Consider the following 21,995-nt stretch of genomic DNA (forward strand, 5'->3'; position numbering starts at 1 on the left):
AGCCTGCTTCTAAGTACTATAGTTCTCAAAGTTACCATGACTGCTAAGCTTTTTCTATTTATAATTAACATAAAAGCTGCTCTGGAGAGGGGCCTCTGGGTCTGCGTATTTTTCTTTTGATTTTTAACCAGACACTGTTTCGGTGTTTACTAATAAGGAGGGTGTAATTGACGAAAGAATAGCGTGCTTTTATTGTGATTTATTTTACTTAAGTGTATGTGTGTTACAGGGGACCATTTATCTGGGGCGGCCCTCAGACCCTGGAAGGTTGGCTCTGTGATGATGTTGTTGAGACCATGGACTATGTGGTGTGTGCCAAGAATGCACTTGTGCTGTTGAGATAGTAGACACAGCAAAAAAGGAACGTTTGTCCTGATCCCTTAGCTTCTCCCAAGGGTCAGGTCACCTCATTTCTGGGAACCTTGAGCTCAGGGGTGTTAACCAAAATACACCTTCTCCTTCGCCATGGAGTTGGAGTGTGAGGGCACAAGGCTTCTTGGGGGCTGTTGCCCCTTAGCCATTCAAAGTCAAGTGTATCTTCCTAGTCTCAGACCCAGAGAAGTTAAAATTTCTTGGGGCATCTGGGTGGCTCAGTCAGTTAAGCGTCCGACCCTTGGTTTCAGCTCAGGTCATGATCTCAGGGTCATGAGATCAAGCCCTGCATTGGGCTCTATGCTCAGCGTGGAGTCTGCTTGGGATTCTCTCTCCCTCTCCCTCCCACTCAGGCTCTCTCTCTTTCTCTCAAAGAAATAAAATCTTTAAAAAACTTCCTTGGTGTTCTTTGGGTCTGCCTTTCCCTTCACCTCTCAACATGTACTTCCATCCTGCTTTTCCTGCAGTGTTCCCGCGGTCTGCAGGCCTTCACGGTGGGATGAGCATGGAAGCCCTTGAACTTGGCAGTGCAGTAAATGAGACTGTGCCAGGAGAGCCTCCGGGAGAATCCCAAGGTCCAGAATCCGCATGTAAGACACGGCGTGCTAAGTAGCAAAGTGATCTCCTGAATTTGTAAGTAAATTTGTTTCTGGGGCTCATATGACTGCAGGTATAAACACCAGTGGACCCTTGGCTCTGTGTCCTTCCAGCCCAGTAGATGTCTTCTCCACTGCCAAGACACAGACACTCAACGGTGCCTCCGTGAAATGCATGGGAGGCGTGGGGAACCGTGTTCCCCACATGCAACCTGACCCCGTGCAGATTCCAGATGTGATTTGTTCACAGCTTTGAGAGGGGATCAAAGCGAAAGCAGTCTTGCATGACCACCCCAGCATTTTCGCCCGTCCCTGAGCTCAGGTCAGATTCTCTGTTCTGATCAAGCTCAGCCCTATCTGGGTTGATGTCACCTTGATCTACATGTTCCCATGTATTTCTGACTCAGTCCTCTTCCCGCCTAGAGTATCACCCTCACTCTGTACAGCGTGCTTTTCAGTTCAGTACTGATTCTTGTCTCCCTCGTCCTTTTTATCGATGACTGACACTTGGCTCAGGATGTCCCCTGCTGTGTTTTCCCACAGAATACTTACCACTCCAACTCTTTCCAACTTAGTGGAAGAAGTGTAGGGGACAAGCTTGTTCCAGGAGCTCCCGCTAGACAGCTGGGTCATGGCTCTTTCTCGTTGTTCTTCACTAATGAAGTTCCTACCATTCCCACTGGCTTGATATAGGATATAAAGGATATAAACATATAGTACATTTATTACAAACAAGAATAAAATTATCAGCCACAATAAAATGTGAAGAAAAGGACTTTCTTTGTGCAGCAAACTCTTATTACCTGTAAAATATTGTGGAATCACCCGGAAATAGTAAAGTATTTAAACCATGTGTATATTAATCTGCACAGTTATTCCTTATAACGGTCTTCAATAGAAATTATCTGTAGATTATAGAGTTAACCATTTCTAATGAATATGGAAATAAGTATAATGCTCTCTTCAATTTTCCTAAAAATCTACTGTAGTACATGTGCTTTGAAGAGAAGGGACAATTCTTTGAAAGACAACAGATTCCAGGAAGACAATGCAATTCATTTAAAACAAATTTTATTATATAGTGCTAATGTAGTTTGTAGAAAAGCATACATTGAGCCATGTTTTATAAAACTCTACAAAATTAAAAATTTATGATAAACCCTTAACACCTAGACGTCATCTATAGTTAAATTTTGGCTAAATTGTTTGAACAGTAAAAAGAGAAACTATATGAAATCTTTTCGGTATTATCAAAAATAACTGTAGAACACACATTACAATTTAAAAGGAGATTACTTAAAATATGGATTGTAAGTTCTTCTGATCTTCATTGAAACAGATTTAATTCTGACGGGCGCGTTGTTTTTGGTCCACGTGCCCCATTGGATTCCAGTTGCAAGCAATTTTCCGGGGAAGTGATGAATGCCGTTTAAGTTCGCTAGACCACACTGGTTGAACCACCAACCGGTGTTGTTACTCAGGTGACTACAGCTTTTCACGGACTGACCCCTGACCAGGCATGCGGGGCGACACCCATCATTATCCACATCCGATGTGCTGAAAGGCATTGCATTTTGGTTTTCTTCGTTACTGAAGCCCCGGAATGCATCACCTGGGCAAAACAGATTTTTTTACATGACTACATTTAAGGCAATTTTTGTCATTTTAATTGACCTTTACCAAAACCATTGTTACACAGCTTCACATCTAGAGCTAAGGTTTCAATTATTTTCTACTAGGTATCGTATTAAAGCCTCTCCTCCAGATTGCAATATAGCAGAACCTGGAAATGAATTCCTCAGCATGACAGGCTTCGGGAAGTGGATATTTGATGTAAAATCACAGTCCAAATGGAAGTTTGGCTCTGTAGACAGAATCAGATAACTCAGGCCAAAAATGGTGCTGTACAACCTGTCACACTTTGGGGAAGGGTAATGCGGTACTTGGTAATTTAGGGAAAAGAAGAATTTCTACGTAATAACTATAGTTTCATGCCACGACCCTTCTCCATCGCTCGGCTGGAGAGGGAGCTGCCACCTTTCAGATGCTCACGTCTGTAAACACACACGTTGTTTGGTTTTATGTGGGGGCCACCAAGTTGGTATAAAACACCCAGTGGCCTCCAGCTTGTCGTCAGCCACACCACCAAGGGCTGCCTTTCCTTCACGGCTCCCACACGTGGAGAGCAGTTAAAGGAGAACCATTTTATGGCATCCCCGATAGTCACGAAAACCTCAGAGTAAGTATCTTGGCCAAGGCCGCCCATGTAAGTAAGCAGCAGGGGTGGGAGTCATGCTCTGTTTTACCAAAACTATATAAACAGAAGGTTCTAATTAGTCCCATTACACCGAGATCTCACCTACAGGTAAACATCACTAATCTAGGGGCGCTGGGGGGCGCAGTAGGTTGAACGTCGGACTCTTGGTTTCACTTAGGTCCTGATCTCGGGGTCATGAGATTGAGCCCCATGTTGGGCTCCGGGCTCAGCAGGGAGTCTGCTGGAGATTCTCTCTCTGCCCCTCCCCTGCCAACCTCCCCCCCACACTCTCACTCTCTCTTTCTCTCTCTTGCTCAGTCTCTCTAAAATAAATAAATACATCTCTAAAAAAACAAAACAAAACCTTTGCTAATCTGTTTCAAACACTGACTTAAAGCGAAGCCATGCAAAATCTTTGAGGAATCCAAAGCCCACATTTGTTTCATTATGTTCTGAATATTTGGGTCTTTGAGGAGCGTAGGAACTTCCTAAGTGGTAGTGGCCCTTCCTATACCCCAGCTCAGCTGCTTATCAAAGCCTCTTACCCTGCACTTCACAGGAAATGAAATGCCCACATTGCAGGGATCTGCAGGGAGAATATAACTGTCAACACCCACACAGAGCTATACCTCTTGGAAGTTCAGATGAGAGATGACACTTGAGGAGTGTTGCCTAAATTATATGTTCCCTCCACAGATACTTTCTATGGACAAAGACCAACCACCAGAAGGATCATATATTATATGGGCTCCTCACTGGGTTGTATTTAATAAATGATTCTTAAAATACAATGCATAGGGGGCATCTGGCTGGCTCAGTCAGTGGAGCATGCAACTCTTGATCTCAGGGTTGTAGCTTTGAGTCCCATGTTGGGTGTAGAGATGACTTACAAATAAAATCCTTAAAAAATAATACTATAATATAATATAATGCAGAGTTCTATTTTTAAGAACTAGCCCAGTAGTGGGGTGCCTGGGTGGCACAGTGGTTAAGCGTCTGCCTTCGGCTCAGGGCGTGATCCTGGCGTTCTGGGGATCAAGCCCCATATCAGGCTCCTCCGCTATGAGCCTGCTTCTTCCTCTCCCACTCCCCCTGCTTGTGTTCCCTCTCTCGCTGGCTGTCTCTATCTCTGTCAAATAAATAAATAAACTCTTTAAAAAAAAAAAAAAGAATTAGCCCAGTAAAACCCACTGCTATATTTCCTGTGAGAGTATACTCAGAACGTGACACTGTTTTCTCTGAGAACCCAAATAAAGCTCTCTCAAGTTTTAGAATCAAGAATATTTGTCTTCCTGGAACAACTGTGTTGCTCAAATGCTCAAATTCATATTTCTATTTTTGCTCTGAGGTCAAAATCAAATTTGCAGCTCAACTCTACCATGTACCTGATCACACGTATGTTCTACTGACACATTTTCTCTATCTTGATTGTATTATGTGATCATCTGCAGGAAGTTACTTAACCTTGTTGGAAAAATGCAGAGTATTTTCTGAGGGCAGAGTCTGAGGGCTCTGTGATAAAACACTTGAGCCTTTAAGAATCGTATCCTCTAGATCCTACTCTGATAGAGAAACCCACCCAACCTTTTCGTAACATAATATTTTCCGTATTGAAACAGTTCTTCACACTTTTACAGATGCAGCATTAAAGATCACGTATTGTAACTCTTGAAAATTTTCCCTATATATCAAGATTGGAATTTCAGAATTTCACCTAATATCCCAAGGCTAAGCCCCGTCAGGTGTCAGGACTCCAGCCATACTCGGCATGTCTTCATGCTCAGCCATTTTCCTCCTGCTGTGCCTGCTCAAAATGCTCTCTTTGCCAACAGTCATTGGCCAGAAGCCTATCCCTTCCTCCAAGTACAGATTAGTGGTTCTCAACTATAAGGATACCAATATCTCCAACTTTGGAAACAAATACCTGGGCCCAAAGTTACCGAATAGTATGTACTTTCAAAAAACCTTCCCACATTGAATCTAACATTAACTCCTTGTTAGAAACCACCCTTCTGTGAAGATTTTCTGGATACAATCAATTAGGATCCTTCTCTCCCTTTCTTAAACCCCCAAAGCTTGGTCAGTATTCAGTATTCCAAGTTTGGGGTTTTCTTTATCCTCCCTCTATATTGTAATCAGGTAAAGAACTGGGAACTATCTCACTTGTTTTTGGATTTCTAACACTAAATATACACAATAAGCAAGTTCCATGATGAGTAGCATTAGGAGAGTTGAATTTGGTATTAACTCAAATTTAAGATTTCAGCATCAAATTATAAATTTAACATGAAGTATTTTGAAATTCTTAAAAATTAAATTTATTTGGAAATGAGTAGAGGCACCAAAGTATAGTGAAAAAAAAAAAAAACAACAACAACAACAACCCACTAAACTAGCTGTTCTGTCAACCTGGCTTCTTGCCCTGGCTCAGGTGTGATGAGCTGAGACTCATGGTCAAGTCCCTTAATCTTTCAGGTTCCTTGACCTGGAAAGTGAGAAGAATGGAGATCAGCTCTAGCATTCTGCAATTTGCTAGCCTCTCCAAACATGAAAATGTCAGCAGTTCCTTCCCAGCCTGCCCCATGGACTCTCCTTCTGAAGAGTCAGTTGCAATTACACATGGAAAATAGTTTTAAAGAATATAAGCTTTTCAAAATCATGAGGTGGTTCAGTGATCATAGCAGGGCTTCAAAACTCAGTTCTCTCATTCCTGATCTATTTGTTACGTGTCCTAGACCAAGAGAAACACATTACTTTATCTTCACCTAATATTGAGCCAGCTCTATTTAAATATCCTGCATAATTTGGGGAATAAAAAACTTACCTGCATTTCCTGAATACCGTCCTAAGTGCATCTTAAAAAATCTTGTTTCATCTTCTAGCCAAAAGTTATCATATGATGCATAAGCAAATGTGTCATCTTCAGATTCCAATGCAATATACAGCATAAAACTGGTATTTTTCTGATTTACTATATAAAAAATCTTTTTTAGTCCTAGCCAAAATTCGCCTGTTAAAAAAAAAGTTTTTTAACATATTTTAATACAACTTAGAATAACCCTTTATTATTGTTTGGTATTGTTTAGTTTTTGAACACTGAAATGGCTCACATAAATTATTTGAGAGACTAGATACCCCTAGCTCAAATTATCAGTGTTTGCCTAATTTACAAAAAAAAAAAAAATTATATATATATATATATGTAATCTTCCCACTTCTACTTCACCAGGCTGGGGTAACTAGACTGTTTTATTTTTATCTCACCAAAATAAATTCAAAAATTCATTTAATGACTAACTAAAATTTCAAAATTTACCTTAAGGTATGTCAACAAAAAAGCTGTTGAAATATTATGGCAGGTAACAAAATAATGTGTACTTATAAATGTTAAGAATTTAACCTCTAAATCAGCAGCTCCTAAAGAAACATTTCCTGAAAATGTTCAGTTGAAACTATTTTTTTTGTCTTCCAGAATGACGCTCTGTGAATAAGCATTTCTTCGTTAGAATGCAGGATGTCAGCTACCTACAAATAAACATGTCATGTCATGTGATGAATGAAAATGAGTTCCAGGGTGAATTAGGAAACTCAGCGTTGGGACTGCATACTCTTTGCATGTTCTAGCCACTGGCTTTGGACCTCCCCCTGCCCACCTTGGCATAGGCTCTGCTCTAACATACATTCCCCCAGCTGAATCCTGAGATGACTGAAGGAAGGTCGGGTCTAGTGGAAACAAACCTCGGAGAGCTGGGAGACGGAGTGACAGCATTCACATCGTTGAAACTCTAGCTAAGATACCAAGTCCCCCAGCAGGGCTGGCTGGGGCACTCTAACTGCACACCCATTCACAAGTGAAAATTACCCAGAAGAAGGACAGGAAGGAAGGGGGTCTCCTTGGTGTCTCCAGCCCATGACACTCCATTGTAAGTGTCCTCGCCATCTTGCCCCTCTACCCAGCCCCTAATTTGAATTAATATATTTTCCTTAATCCCAAGTTTATTTTCTAAACTATACCAAGTATAGTCTGTTCACATGAAATATACCTGCCTGGAGACCTTTGTCTCAAAACTCAGATAACTTCCCCATAGAAATAAGCATCAGGTAGGAAGGATGACAAATCAGAGCCTGTAGATCTATAACTACTGAAATCAGGAGGTAGCACTTGCCAGAAAATTAGAGGTAATGCTGAGAAAATACACTATATTAATCACGCTACAGTATAGTAACTGCAGCTGTCCAGCCGCGTCCATAACACTTCATCACATGTCACATCCTTTCTAAAATCATTAGCGTGCAGTCGGGATTGTAGCGACAGAACTAACACCACCACTTACTAAATCCTTGGGTGATATTATTACGGATGTTAAAGCTTTTAAATTAAAACAACGTAACTTAAAATAATAGCATGAAAGTGATCAAAGTCACCGGCAGAACTTCCAACCAAGTTAACATTGTGCAGAGTTCAGAAATACCGGCATTCCCATTTGCTGGCAAAGGTAATACTGTCGTGCAGCAATAATGTGAACAGATTTTACAATTTTTTTGAGGTTTATAGTTTTCAAATGTTGAGCATAGTGATTTTTACTGATATTTTTATAAAATACTACTCCCAGGTCATGTGATACATATTTGTACTGCCGTGCACCTCAATTCTCCATTCTCGGAGACACACCACACATGCCAAGAATTTCAAGGTTCATGACAACCCTGCCTGTCCATTCTACAGTTGTTGGGCATCTACCAGAACTCTGCTGGGTACACAGTAAGTACTTAATAAATACCCAGGTCAGAACTTCCACTCAACCCCATTTCAACAGGTATCTAAAGATAGGGATTTCCAGACCCCAACCTAAGACCCACTCATTCTAAGTAATAGCAGTGAAGAGATCGCAGTTTGAGAGAGAGAGGATTTGCTGTTTTTGTTAATGATGTGACCAACAGAGAAACAGTCCGCAGATGTCATGCCAAAACGAAGAAAAAAAGAGGAGAAATAACATTTGACCTAAAAGGTCGCCAAATCCATCCAGATAATCACACCACAGCCTTTGGAAATCAACGACCCCATCAGCCCTTTTCTGTATCACAGTCCATCCGCCTCCTCGGTAATCCATGTCACACATTACCTAAAACAGACCAGAAAAGACAAAAATCATATACTATCATTTTCATTTGTTGACATAAAACTCATGCTTCACCCTTAAGCCTAGAGAAAGCAAAGACAGTTCACTGAAAGTTTCGATGCAGTTGTACGCTATTCATATATTCAGATGTAAATCTTTAGAAATAATGCTGTTTATTCTAAGAAAACTTGTAGCCAAGCTAATTACAGTACCCTGTGTCAGTCATCTGTTTCCGTGTAAGTGCTGTATCCTCGTATTCCTCAATGCCATGGATATTTTTCAGTTGAGCGGTAATGCTACCAATGTGCTGTAGCAGAGTGAGGAATCTGCAAATTAACTTTTTCTTTGAATGAAAACACTGATTTTTTTTTAAGTGTTCATTAAATATGCCCATGTCCCTGTCTTTGATTACTCTTTTCTCCAAAAGCCTGAGAGACCTGTGTTCAGACGGGATCTGCAGACAGAAAGGTGTGATCTCCCCCACCTCGGCAGGTGTTCCTGGCTGCATCTGTAAATGCCTCTAAGAGGACAGCTGGAGGGACCTAGAGGAGTGACATGGGGAAAAAATCCAAGCAAGCGTCCCCCTCAGAAACTCCCTGCACGCAGAGAAACGCAGCGTGGAGGAATTAGGGAATCAACGATTTGAAAAGGTAATTATGCATCCCACTCTTAACAAAATTAGAAGCCTTTCCTCTCCACATATGTTCAGGCTCATTTTTGAATCTGTAGGTGAAGCGACTTAGGTAATTTTAAAATTATTTCCCACCTAAGCCCCCATTTTTTTTTTTTTTGCCATGAGAACATTCTAGAACAAGTCATTTACTCTGACAGTTGAGGGTACACGAAAGACTTTCAGAGAGGAGTCATCACCGGAAGAGTAAAACATCTGACACTTTCTTAGCAAGGATAAAAGAAAGTCTCCACCATCAGCCAACGTCTGATATGGTGTATGTACCTGTGTACGATGGTTAAAAGGATCTCACTGCAGCCTCGACCACTGCTTGCTGAGTTCAAAGGTTGGAGTGAGGTCCTCAAGATTCCTTCTGGGACCAACATTAATTTTTAAGTGAATTTCCCTCCAAAAATTACCTGTATTTCCTTCCCCACGAGTAACTTGCTCATCATCCCACATTTACATTTTCTGATAAACACATGTCATCTCTGCTCCTGAGACCAGCTCCATAAGTTGCAGGGCCCCTAGACCCCAATTTTTTGACATTTTGTCAATAGATGATAAAATAATGTTAGAAAATACATAAATAATTTAGTAATTTCAAGATGAGAAACTGGTAGTATCTACTCAGGAGAAAAATTATTTTATTGTGTAATGAGATTATCAATAAGGTGTAATAGTGACATCATAAACTTTCTTATGCACAAAAGAGTAAACAGAAAAAAATTATATATAAATAATTTATATATTATTGTATATGTAATATTACTAGGTTAACATTATAATATGATATTATATATATATCCTGTCAATAACAGTAATTTCTGATAGAGATTTCTTCCAGAAATCAAAGCATAGGACTACTAAAGATAGACATGAGGGTAATTTATCTTATTCAATTTAAAAATGGGTTTTGTTTTGTTTTGTTTTTTAAAGATTTTATTTATTTGACAGAGAGAGAGAGCCAGCGAGAGAGGGAACACAGGCAGGGGGAGTGGGAGAGGAAGAAGCAGGCTCCTAGTGGAGGAGCCTGACGTGGGGCTCGATCCCAGAACACTGGGATCACGCCCTGAGCTGAGGGCAGACGCTTAAAGGCTGAGCCACCCAGGCGCCCCTATTTAAAAATAGTTTTAATTTAAGAAAAGATTTTCTCAATCTGCTTCATACTTTAGTGAAAGTTGTTTTTAAATTATGAACTTCTTATATAATCACATAAAATCATTTGTCACCTCCATATATAGGAAGGGAAATCAAAGTTTTTTTTAGGAGTTTCCAAGGCAGAGCACCCCACTACTTTCTAATATTCACGAGCTAATTAAAGCAAGAATTTATAGGCATATTTCTGCCTACTGTAAAGATAATATAAGCTCTTACACCAAATGGATTTACTTCAAAGAGTATAAACATGAAGCCTCAAATGGAAAAGTGAGAGACTCTCAAGCTGTTTTACGGGTTTGTGGTTTGGGCAAAGAATTTCAGAAAACCAAAATTTTGAAACTGAAACTTCTACCCATTTATATTACAAATGTCAAGAAAACATAAGATATGAAAGCAATTAAAATTTTAATATTAATTAAGTAGACTGGCTGCTTATCCTGTTTCATATGATAAGGGAAAACTTTACCTCAAATGGGTAGCTAGATCCTTCCGGGTAGATTATGTATAAACCACTTGGTGTTTTGGTGACAGAGCCGATGGTATCTTTAATATCAGTACAATCTAAACCTAGAAAAGTAAAATCAGTTAGGATATTTTCAAGGGCATGTTTAAGACTTAATCACTTTACTGTGGAGATCTGACAGTGCTATCTGAAATTATAACTTCCATTAACGATATGATGATTTTAAGTTCTTAGAAATGAAAAATGATCTCGATTTTAGAAATCAGGAGACAATACATGCAAGAAACAGGATTGAGGAATTCCTTCCGCAATAAACCTTCACTAATAACATCACTCTTAGTGATTAGTACTCTGTACTGCTTAAACGTTCCACTTGGGATCCACATTTATTTAATAAGTTTTATAGTTATGCATTCTCTCACCCAATAAATAACACTCTTTCTGGAATGTAGGCCTTTTGGGGGGACATAATGTGTAAAGGAAATCTATATGAATGGGAAGGAGAAACCCAAATGAATAAATAGATTAACTACAGGTGACACATCCTTGACTACTGGAAACGAGAGACTCTGGTCGGGAACCACCATTACAGGAGCCAAAGGGAGGGGACAGGGAAATCATTCTTCACCAAGAAGAAATTATGCTTGAGGCCAGAGCGGGCTCTACGGCCCACAGTTAGAACGGTGGCATCCCGTGGTCACCTTCTCCAAAGATCCCACTTCCCAGGGAATTGTAAGCATAGTACATGGATGTGGGTATTACATTTTATTCTAAGGCACTTTGTGTTATCTTTCATAAATGTAATAAAATAAATGCAACCCTGACATTGTTAATTACCCGGAGAAACACACAGGCAAGCCTGAGACTCCAGAGCCAGAAGCCTGGGTTAGAGTCCTAGCCCTCCTCCTCGTCAGCCGAGACCCTTCGCTAGGTTACTCAACCATTTTCCTTCTTTTCTCCTGATAACAACGCTGTCTACCTTATAGCGTTGTTCTGGCGATTTGCACAGTGAGGCATTATGTAAAGCGCTTAGCGCAGGGCCTAGCACACAATACATATGCAGAAAACTTTATCTACAAAAAATTAGCCATTAAAGATTGTTTGCGTCCCTCTTTATTTCCAGAAGATAATGGATTTGTTGCCTTTGTTCTGAATTGCTAAGAGACGTTCTTATAGAGCCTTACGCTCAGAAATACGATAGGACTTCACAATAAAGGACTGATCTGGGCTGGAATCGCGCCTCGCCGTCACCATCCAAACAAACAAGTGTGCACAGATTCTTTAGGATCTTCTGGGCTGCATATTCCTCCTCTGATCATCATCATCACAGCAAACCCTTATATTGTCTCACCGTCCATCAGGCAATACTCGAAGAGCTTTCCGTGCACTTAGTCACGTAGTCCTTGCAACAACTACGGGAGGAAGTACTGTCATCAGTTTGCTGATAAGGAGACTGCCTGAGTTAGTGGAAGGCCAGCGGCGGTCTGGCCTCAGAGCCCACGCCCGTAACTACATGAGCTACAATAAAATAATTTAAAATAAAGTAACATGTGTAAGTGCCTGTCTTACACCTGACACATAGGAGATCCTCAGTAATTGTTCATTTTCTTCCCTTTGTAAGGAAGAAAGATCATACCCTAGGCCCCCGGTAATATTTATTTACGTGGAACTCTTTGGTATTAATTCATATTTGTAAGATATGATACGGTATTTTCCTTAGAAACCCAGGCCTCTAAGAGTTACTACACTGTATATTTATACAAAAAGCTCTAAATTCCACTTTATTTCTGTCTTAAGTTTCTTTTTCTTTTCAGATTTTAGGTTCCAATTTGAAATACTTGGAACATATCAAAAATACTCTTTACAGGTGGAAACAACTCTGAAACCTTCTTTTCTTCTCACTGAAGATCGTGAATGAAATGTAGGCCAGCCCAGAAACAACCTACATAAAACCGCGCAGTTTGCGACAGACTCAGTACGGCCGCGGCCTTCAGCGGCTGGAAAACCTTCCCGACTTAGGAAAGCGCATTTGTCTGCGTGGAAGTCCGCTCACTGGCAGGTCACTCCTCCAGCCTGTTCGATAGTAGCGAGCTGCATTTTATAAACAAAACCTCTAAAGGCACCAAGTCATCAGGAAAATTTGAAGCAATTAAAGACGAGTACGCAAAGTCTGAAATAGCAAAGTTCTCACCATGTGACTGAACTGGCCTGTGAGGAAAAGGATCCAGCTGCTTTCTGAGAACTTCTGTGGTCAGAAGGAGAACCCGGTTCATGAGCTCGTTCACCTGAGGACACAGGCTCACCTTTAACACTTTATAGCTGAACAAAACCCCCTCCACTGGATTCTATAGCTGGCACCCCTGAGCCTCTTACAAACCCCGCTCTGTACTATGTAATAATGCCCACTGCCCCCCTCCGCGTCCCCCGCCCCTGCGGCAAGGCTGCAAAGGCAGGGCCACAGCTACGGTCCCCGCAGGTGGCTTGCACCTGCTCGCGAGGGCCGTGGGCAGCCTTGCAGGCCCCAGCCCGGTCCCTCCAGCCCCCCGCTCACACACTGCGGGGCTCCCGGTGGGCACCACTTAGGGCCTGTGTCTTCAGGTCGGTTGTCCCTGTCCACCTGCAACCTCACCAGCACCGGCTCCGAGCAGCTCTGCGTCTGCCTGACGCTTGCTGTGACGCCTCTAACAGCAATAGGCACTAAGCCCGCGTCTGCATGATCGCGTTACAAAACGAACAGCCGTACCTCCAACCGCGTCGGCGAGGGTGTGCAAAAGCAGCACAGTAGCGAAGACCCCCCCCGCCCCCGTACCTGATTGGATAAGTAATCCAAGGAAGTTTGTTGCTCGTCCATCATATTTCTTAGCAGCTTTTTGGTGCTTCGTGTGTAGGAAACAATTGAATTCTGCAAATTTCCTTAAATCATAATACAAAAGTGTTTGCTAAATGTTATATTGTTAGAGAAAATAATTAGAGTGAAATATAATGGATTTTACGTGATTTTGGATGAATATGTAGACACAATAATATCTCAATCTAAGTACTTGTTAGTACAATTTTTGTTTAACTCAGGATTAACCAAGAAAACAACTGTTTCAACACTTCTTAGTGAAACTATGCGTTCTAATAGTTTAGATGACCCCCAAATGATTTAATCTCATGTAACAGAGAGACACCATTCTGAATATTAATTCTCACTTCATAAGATGAGAGATACAAAAGCAGGAGGTCCAGAAGTCCTCAATTTTTACCATATAAGAAAGTAAAAGGCAGTAATCCATATCATGCAAGTTAATTTTCAAAATAAATCTTTCTCTTAGTTTGTTCTAATATTGCTATATATTTTTATATAAGGAAATCGCAAACACATATTCACAAATAATAAGTCTTAGTCAAAGTTTCAGTTCATTTCTGATTGAACGTTTACAATATGTTTTTCATTTTTAAAATTTTTTTTTTCATTTTAAAGCAGTCGTATTCTCAGAAGAGTTGCCAGAGCAGAACAGATAACCCAAATCATCTGCAAGCAGGCTACCATGTTGTCCCTGGGTGTTTCAGTCTGTACTTCTTACACCAAAGACGTTCTCTACCAGGACACAGCTCTCAAAATCCGGAACTAACCACCCTCTACCGTGTACTTCCCAGACCTTTATAACAAAAGCATCTACATAGTCTTGCACACGCTATTCTTTAAAAGATTACTTTATCTCTATGTTCCTAACTTTCATTCCCACAGCAGAATCACATTACTAATAACCCTTGATATCTTAAAACCACCCACCCAGCTTCATCCTTCTTTCTTACTTCCAGTCTCTCACTTTCTGTGAGATTCTTCCTGGACTTAGACATCTGTCTTAAGGAACCCACAGGGCACTCACTGGCTTGAGAAACCAGAGGTACTCATGGTGCGCATAGAATTAAGCACATAATTTGTCCTAGGCTGTCCACCCTGTAAGAGCTAGACCGGAGCATCACCCCTCCCTCTCCAACCCCCCTTCGTCATCCCGCCCACCATGTGCATGTAACAGACCACGAAAATTCCTGCACTGTTACTGGATAGTTTTAAACAAAAATCAAGACTTTGAGAGTTTATTTTTATGCTTTGCTACATAAATTTGCTATGGATTTGTAATATACTGATCGTAGCAGCTGTTCCATATTAATGAACTCCCCCTCAAAACTAAGTGCAATTTCCTAGTGACTCGGATGAAGATCGAAAATAGCCATCAGTGGACTGATAAAACGCCCTCAGCGTCCTCTGCCCTCTGTGGCCAGCAGATGCCGCAGAGTTGCGTACAAGGATTCATTCGTTCATTCACCAAATATTTACTAAGCACCTACTATGTGCCGAGCACAGAAAACTTCTGGCCTAGGATGATCACGATACATGTGAAATGGCCCAACACATCAAGGAGGGCACGTGATGTGACGAGCACTGGGTGTGACACGCAACTGATGAATTGTTGAACACTACATCTGACACTAATGACGCTAATTGAATTTAAATTTTTAAAAAATAACCCAGACAAAGCTAAGGTCTATTTCCTTCTATGTATACTCTAGAAATCATAAATCATATGCCCTTATAATTTGGTCGATTTTCATACTTACGACACATGAAATGTTTTTCTTCTCGCGTAATTTTGATTTTACCATCACATGACCCCTCACAGTCTTCCTTGTAAACAGTATCATTACTTTTACTCTCATCTTTTGCATTAGATACAGCTTCTACAACGTCAACTGTTGGAGAATCCTTTACATTAAAAAAACAGAAATAAGGAAACAATATATGAAGTATGTTCTATACATAACGGATAATAAGTAAGAAGAGTGCATGGAAACGAAACTTCAGGACGTACACAAGGATCATCTTTAGGAAAAAAAAACAATGAACTGGTTAATTAAACTTCCACAAATAAACCTTACAGGTAAATTTTAGGTAAGAATAAAAAGTATACGTTAATTCAACATTTTTGCTCTGCCTTTTTCTTCTCCAATTCCTAAGGGATATATTTAGGGTCTACTTTCCACAACGTGGCTCCGTGGCCTTGACCTTGAACTTTGGCATGTTTCCATGTCTGATGCAGCGTCCAGCCATCCCTCCTCTAGGCATCTATCTGGCGGTCTGAAGTTCCTTGACCAGGACGAGGAATGTTCCCTGGGATACCTGCATTTCTATGCCAAATGGGCTTTCTGCCAGCAACCATTAGGAATTGGGGGCTGGAAGGGGGGATGTGTGGAAAGTTTTTGCTTTTATATAAGCTAAGCTATTTACAGATTTGAAAGGTCAATTACTCATTGATTTGAAAGATATCAGTGACAGCAATAGAAAAGCACAGAATTTCGCTTTGCAAAATCAACAACAGATGTCATCTTGGAAAGCCAATATGGCTGCCGTTCCAAACGTATTTATTTCTGTTGGTAAATATTGGTTTTCCAATATGAAAACATTCTTTGGTAGAAGTCACATAGATTTAAGTAACTTATTGAAAGAAAATAGTAACAAGCTTTACCTCCCTTTGACCTGAATATTGAGAGAAAGGTAAAGAGCTAATCATATTATAAAAGATATTTGCCCCCAGGGGCGCCTGGGTGGCGCAGTCATTAAACATCTGCCTTCGGCTCAGGGAGTGATCCCGGTGTTCTGGGATTGAGCCCCACATCAGGCTCCTCCACTATGAGCCTGCTTCTTCCTGTCCCACTCCCCCTGCTTGTGTTCCCTCTCTCTCTGGCTGTCCCTGTCAAATAAATAAATTTTTAAAAATCTTTTTAAAAAAAAAAGATATTTGCCCCCAAAAGACGCTGGCATTTTGTTACATTGACCTATTTTTAACTTCTTGCTCTTTCACCCTTCCTCCTGTAATAATTGGCATACTAGATGTTTTCAAAAACCTAGGTGACAACCACATTTTTTTCAGATCTAAAAAAAGGTTCTTAAATTTTTAGTATTTTAGAGAATTGTATTATTAATATTTCTGTGTCTTTCCTAAAATTTATTCTTTCTTTAACCTTGGAACTTTGGAATTTGGTATTGATACCATGGTGAATATATTTATAACATTTTAAAATTATAAACTAATATTTGAATAGATACAGATTCAAATCCCCATCAACTCAGAATATTGCATATACTTTATTAGCTGTCGCTCTGACATTTTTTAAATAAAAGTTTCTGATTTCCTAGGTAACCACTTACAAGACTGTATTTGATTATAAATGCTTATGGCATACTTAATTTTTTAAACAGCAAAGTGAATTTTTTTCATTACCTTATCAGATATTTATCATCGTTAACCCAAAAGTTGCCAGCTAGTTTTTAACCTAGGCCTGTAATTTCTTTAAAAATTTTTTCGCAAGAAATGTGTTAAGTGTCAATCCTCAGTTTATGGTTTCTTAAATTTAAAAATAATATCATTTAAGCAGAGACTCAGCATTTCTAAACAAACACTTTAATTGCTCTGTAATTATATTGGGTACTACAGTTAATCTTTTCAAACTTTTAATATGTATCTTGAAAACAATATAATCATACTTCCTAGCTAAAATAATATTGCTGAAATTCTTACCGTAGAATGATGTACACAGTTACCTTGAATAACTCCTCCGCAGATAAAAATAAATGTGTTTAAGAATAAAAGTGAAGCTTGAGGAAGATACATCATATTCTTCTTGGAGAAATGAAACACCTCTTCAAGTATCAGTCAGCTCTCTGTGGAAAGAACTACAGTGCATAGAGTCTTCAGTTGAAAACTTCTGGAAGGTGTTCAACAAAAACAGAAGCCAATACTTACTGGTTTCCATGCCCTCGTTTGAAACAACACCCTTCGTATGAAAAACAAGGTAGCCTGTAGAGATCCTGTCATTTGTAAGTTATACAAATCTTTTTTAATGACTATATGCCTGCTTTTAGAATATAGGCAACAGCTAGATAAATAAGTAAATAGATAAAGCATGAATTTATAGGACCACCTAATGTTTGTGAGTTGGATTTTTGGGGGCCTTGGAAAAACACCTTTGATAAAATATCCCTTAATAATTGTAAACCAGCTTGCATAAAAATAGTAAGGAAGTAGACATGAGTGATGGAGTAGAAAGAATGTTATATTGAAATTGTTTTTTACAAAAACACTAAGCAGAAATTTAGTCGATGCAGGACAGCTAATTCAGTGTAAAGTAAGCTTGCCCTGAATCCAGCTTCCAGTGATGGTCATAGTAACCACATAAATGCCAAATTTCTAGGACTCTGATTTGTATGTTTTACATCTGTGCTACTAAAACTTCAAAAATTCTGGGTGTCAGGGAATATTATTGAAAATTACTGCTCTCCGAGAGCTGATAGATCAATGTCCGTAAGGAGTCTCCAAATACTCCCTTACCCAATTCCATCTCTTCATTCTATAAACATGACTAAATATTCACTATACTAAAATTAAATAAAATAAAAGGATCCAAACCTTTCCTGAGTCTTGCTTCCTGGTCCAGGTATTACGTTCTCCACTCCCTTTCCCAGCCCGAGAGCTACCGGGCAGGGACAGCACCATAGTGTTTCTGGAGCTAATAATGCTGACTGGGGCACAGTAGACACTCAAATGCTGATTAGTGCATTAATACCTTCAAACAATTAGGTATTCTCTGACTGTACTTCCTCACCACCCGCTATTAATCCCAAACACTCTTCTCTCTTATTATCAGAGTTTTTCCAGGGGGCAGCATGAGGTGGCTGGGAGACTGGAATCTGAGACCAAACTGCCTGGGTTCGAATGTGAATTCCGCCACGCCTTTGCTCTGGGACCTTGTGCAAAGTCATCTAACATCACTATAGCTTAACTACTTCCTTTGTAGAATGAGGATTATGCTCTGCATTCAGTGATTTAATATACATAAGCACTCAGCACAGTGCCTGGGAGAAAGCAGGCACTCGAATGTTAGGGGTTACTATTATTACTATTATTTGGCTTGATCTACAATGCAGTTCTAACATTGCTGACAATGTTCATGGCCTTTATAATCTGTATTAGGACTAGATGAGCACTTATTTTTAATTTCTGGTTGAAGTCTTATGAAATTTGTAATAAATATGGCAGAACTTAAGTTAATTTTAAATCAGCCAGATGTTAAAATTCTTTGTTCTTTCATAGCTTTCCCAGAAACAAATCCAGGAAATTCTTACTGGAGCAAGAAAATACTTCAGCAGAAGATGGAAAAAAATAGCCTCAGCCAAGATGAAAGTGAAAGCTCAGGAAATTGTCCCTCACAGGCTGCTTTGCATAACTCAAAAGGTTATTAGAGTATTCAAATTAGGTAAGTTATGTAGACATGCTTTGTAACATAAAGGGGTTATTATTTCTTTTGTAAACAGAACATCATTAACAGTTTATGAGGCATGTTAATGACGTTGGGTGTCTACTAGGCATCTCCTCCTTAGCTCGTCTGAAGCCCAAATCTTACTCCTTCCACCTTCAATCTGTTCCTCCCCATCTTAGTAAATGGCAATACCCTTCATCCAGTTGGTCCAGCCCCAAATCACAGTCACATTTGACTCTTTTTTTCCCTCACTTGAAACACAGCCATTTCACCCACTTGCCACAACCATTCATCAACCTCTTACTGGCTCAAGGTTTAAAATTCTTTTTTTTTTTTTAAAGATTCCACTTATTTATTTGACAGAGATAGAGACAGCCAGCGAGAGAGGGAACAAAAGCAGGGGGAGTGGGAGAGGAAGAAGCAGGCTCATAGCAGAGGAGCCCGATGTGGGGCTCAATCCCACAATGCCGGGATCACGCCCTGAGCCGAAGGCAGACGCTCAACCGCTGTGCCACCCAGGCGCCCCAAGGTTTAAAATTCTGAACACTTCTGGGGCCCTTCGGTGGCCTAGCCAGTTAAGCAACTGCCTTTGGCTCAGGTCATGATTCCAGGGTCCTAGGATGGAGCCCTATGTGGGCTCATGGCTCAGTGGAAAGCCTGCTTCTCCTTCTTCCTCTGCCCCTACACCCACATATGCTCTCTCTCAAATAAAAATAAAATCTCTAAAAATAAATAAATAAAATTGTGAACACATTTTACCACCTTGATTACCACCATCCTACTCCCAGTCTCCATAATCTCTCACCTAACCTACTACAATATCATTCAAACTAACCTCATCGTATCTAGTCTTATCAACTATAGTCTAAGCTTCCCTACCAAAGCTAGAGTGATTCTTTCTAAAGGTTAACTTAGATCACATTATTCTGCAGCTCAAAACTCTCCAATGGCTTCCGCTTCATTTGCATTTGGATTTTACATCGATTCCTTGAATACTGTGTCAGTCCCTGCTAAATCTAAACTACATCCCCAAAGCATTTCTCCAATCTCGAGTGTTAGCACACTTTCCCTCCCTCACCCTGTTCTAGTCACAGTGTCTTCTTGCTGGTCTATGAACACATCAAATATAATTCTGCCCTCAGAGCCTTTTTTACTTATAGCACCCTCTGCCTATAATATTCTTCATCCAGCTATCTGCATGGCAACCTCCTTTCTTCATTTATACTCTGCCTTAATTTCCCTTAATCAGAAGCTCTCCCTGAGCACCATATCTAAAATAGAATTATATCAGTCTCTATTCCCCTATACTACTCCATTTTTCTCACAGTGATTTTCACTATCTAATATATTGTCATGGGCAAGAAAAATAAATACAAGCTCCATGAGCATAAGGACTTTGCAGTTTTTTTCACCACTGTATCCCCAGCAGCTAGAAAGTCTTTGGGACATAGTAGGTGCTCAATATACATTTCCTTAATAAAAGAATAAATTATACATATTAAAAGAATGAATAAAATATTTATAAAATAAAAATATCATATAACATATATACAATATGTTATACTGCGGTTTTAAAGTACAAAAGAATTAAGCATTGTATTCAATGCAGATGTATCTTCTGATAAAAATACAAACTTTACTGTAATATTCTTTTTGTTGCTTGAATCATACTTGACTTTCCTGTCAAGAGAAAAAGTTTATAAATGCCTCATTATCTATTATCCAAATATGTAATCTTAAAGTCTCTTTTTTTTAGAATCTAGGACTATACAACTTAAATAAACGTGGAAACTGATCAATATTTTGAAGAAATAAATAATTTAAAGGTTTAAAAAAAAGATCCTGTGATTAAAAAAAGAAACTAACAGCACTGTGCTTAAAGTTTCTTTTCTTCTTGGTCTTCATTGCAAAACAAAATTTGAATGAAGAATGATTAATATGAACAAGCATTTCTAGGCACTTGAGAAACCAAGCTGTGCTTCCTAATGCTAATAGTCATGCAACAAAGCAAGAGGGTGCCTAGGAATTACAAAATGCCAAACTAATAAGATAGCAAAAGTTAGGCTTTGAGGAAGTCTAAGCACGCCTAAGTACTCCCAACAGCAACCACAATCTTCTCACTTTGGCATACACTTTGCACTGCCCGCTTTTCTTACTCTCTTTTAAATAGGCCCTAGAGAAACAGACTTGTGATGATAGCACTGGGAACAGAATCAAGGTCAACGGTGTGGCTAGGCCAGTCTAAAACTTGCCAAGATAGCTAATGGTCCATGTATATACATTTAGTCTTTCTTTGCCAAAATTACATATTCTATCTTCTTGGCATTGTCCTGAAGGAAACTTAAGTGCTTTGTGTGTTAAATCAAAGCTGGATTTGCTGTGGCATTTTAAAATCCCAGTCACCAAATGACATTTCAATTTGAGTCACTGCATCGAACTTTGCAAAAACTGTTTTAAATAGTTTCAACTGGAAAAGTTTATTTGAACTCTAAAAATGAACAAATTAATTCACAAAGGCAGAGACATTTCAAAGCCGAGTGAGTGATTTTTATTTGGTTTGTACATTCTGCTTCCAATCTGGGAGTTTTTCCACCAAAAAAAAAAAAAAAAAAAAAAAAAAAACCCTGGCTGAAACACAGTCGGAATTTATACGTACTTTTCTATTGAGCTCCAACAGAAATTTTCAGCCTTTTTTTCACATTTGCACTTGCAAAGCCATTACATTAACGGCTCAGAAACCCATTCAGTTTTGCACACCTCCTGCAGCACTCTAAGCATGGTGATGTGTTTTGGCAGACTCTCCGGGAGATCTCTAAATTAAATCTGGACTTCTTTCCAGGCCACCGACGCGGCGATGGGCTGTCTCCAGAATCTGGCAGCAGGGCAGGCATCATCGGGAGCCGTGGAAAGGCAGATCTTTACAGCAGGGAGAGGTAAGGGAGAGACTGCCGAGGAGCTGGCAGAGCATCACGGCGGTGAGGGAATGCCCAGGAAGGGAAATTTCCACCTCGTCCAGCCTGGGGAAAGGGACGGTGTCTGGGGATACTCATGC

The 21,995-nt window shown here is 39.9% G+C and overlaps 1 protein-coding gene and 2 long non-coding RNA genes across 3 annotated transcripts; 2 read left to right on the top strand and 1 right to left on the bottom strand.

The window, feature by feature from the left end:
* Nucleotides 1-358: 358 nt before the first annotated feature.
* Nucleotides 359-15,572, top strand: LOC130544583 (uncharacterized). The gene is made up of 5 exons (XR_008960987.1): nucleotides 359-1,005; nucleotides 6,698-7,148; nucleotides 7,839-7,987; nucleotides 8,773-8,995; nucleotides 15,359-15,572. It is a non-coding gene; the product is annotated as an uncharacterized LOC130544583 (long non-coding RNA).
* ANGPTL5 (angiopoietin like 5) lies at nucleotides 2,023-17,350 on the bottom strand. The gene is made up of 8 exons (XM_026505908.3): nucleotides 17,206-17,350; nucleotides 15,248-15,392; nucleotides 13,449-13,552; nucleotides 12,831-12,924; nucleotides 10,643-10,743; nucleotides 8,228-8,348; nucleotides 6,050-6,235; nucleotides 2,023-2,580 (listed from the first exon to the last, which is right to left on the bottom strand). The coding sequence occupies exons 1-8, from the start codon at nucleotides 17,299-17,301 to the stop codon at nucleotides 2,261-2,263; spliced, it is 1,167 nt and encodes a 388-aa protein (XP_026361693.2). The 5' UTR covers nucleotides 17,302-17,350; the 3' UTR covers nucleotides 2,023-2,260.
* On the top strand, nucleotides 17,214-21,980 carry LOC130544584 (uncharacterized). The gene is made up of 3 exons (XR_008960988.1): nucleotides 17,214-17,504; nucleotides 18,778-18,940; nucleotides 21,783-21,980. It is a non-coding gene; the product is annotated as an uncharacterized LOC130544584 (long non-coding RNA).
* Nucleotides 21,981-21,995: the final 15 nt, after the last annotated feature.

This window comes from Ursus arctos, unplaced genomic scaffold (assembly GCF_023065955.2).
Source record: "Ursus arctos isolate Adak ecotype North America unplaced genomic scaffold, UrsArc2.0 scaffold_22, whole genome shotgun sequence".
NCBI lineage: Eukaryota > Metazoa > Chordata > Mammalia > Carnivora > Ursidae > Ursus > Ursus arctos.

What these genes read in the sequence shown, in the direction of transcription:
- ANGPTL5 (XM_026505908.3), bottom strand. Translation starts at nt 17,301, where the DNA reads ATGATGTATCTTCCTCAAGCTTCACTTTTATTCTTAAACACATTTATT. An exon ending in CAGGCCAGTTCAGTCACATG is followed by an intron (nt 10,744 to 12,830) that starts GTGAGAACTTTG and finishes TTACTTTTCTAG; the next exon opens with GTTTAGATTGTACTGATATT. An exon ending in TGGATTTGGCGACCTTTTAG is followed by an intron (nt 6,236 to 8,227) that starts GTCAAATGTTAT and finishes TTTTTTTAACAG; the next exon opens with GCGAATTTTGGCTAGGACTA.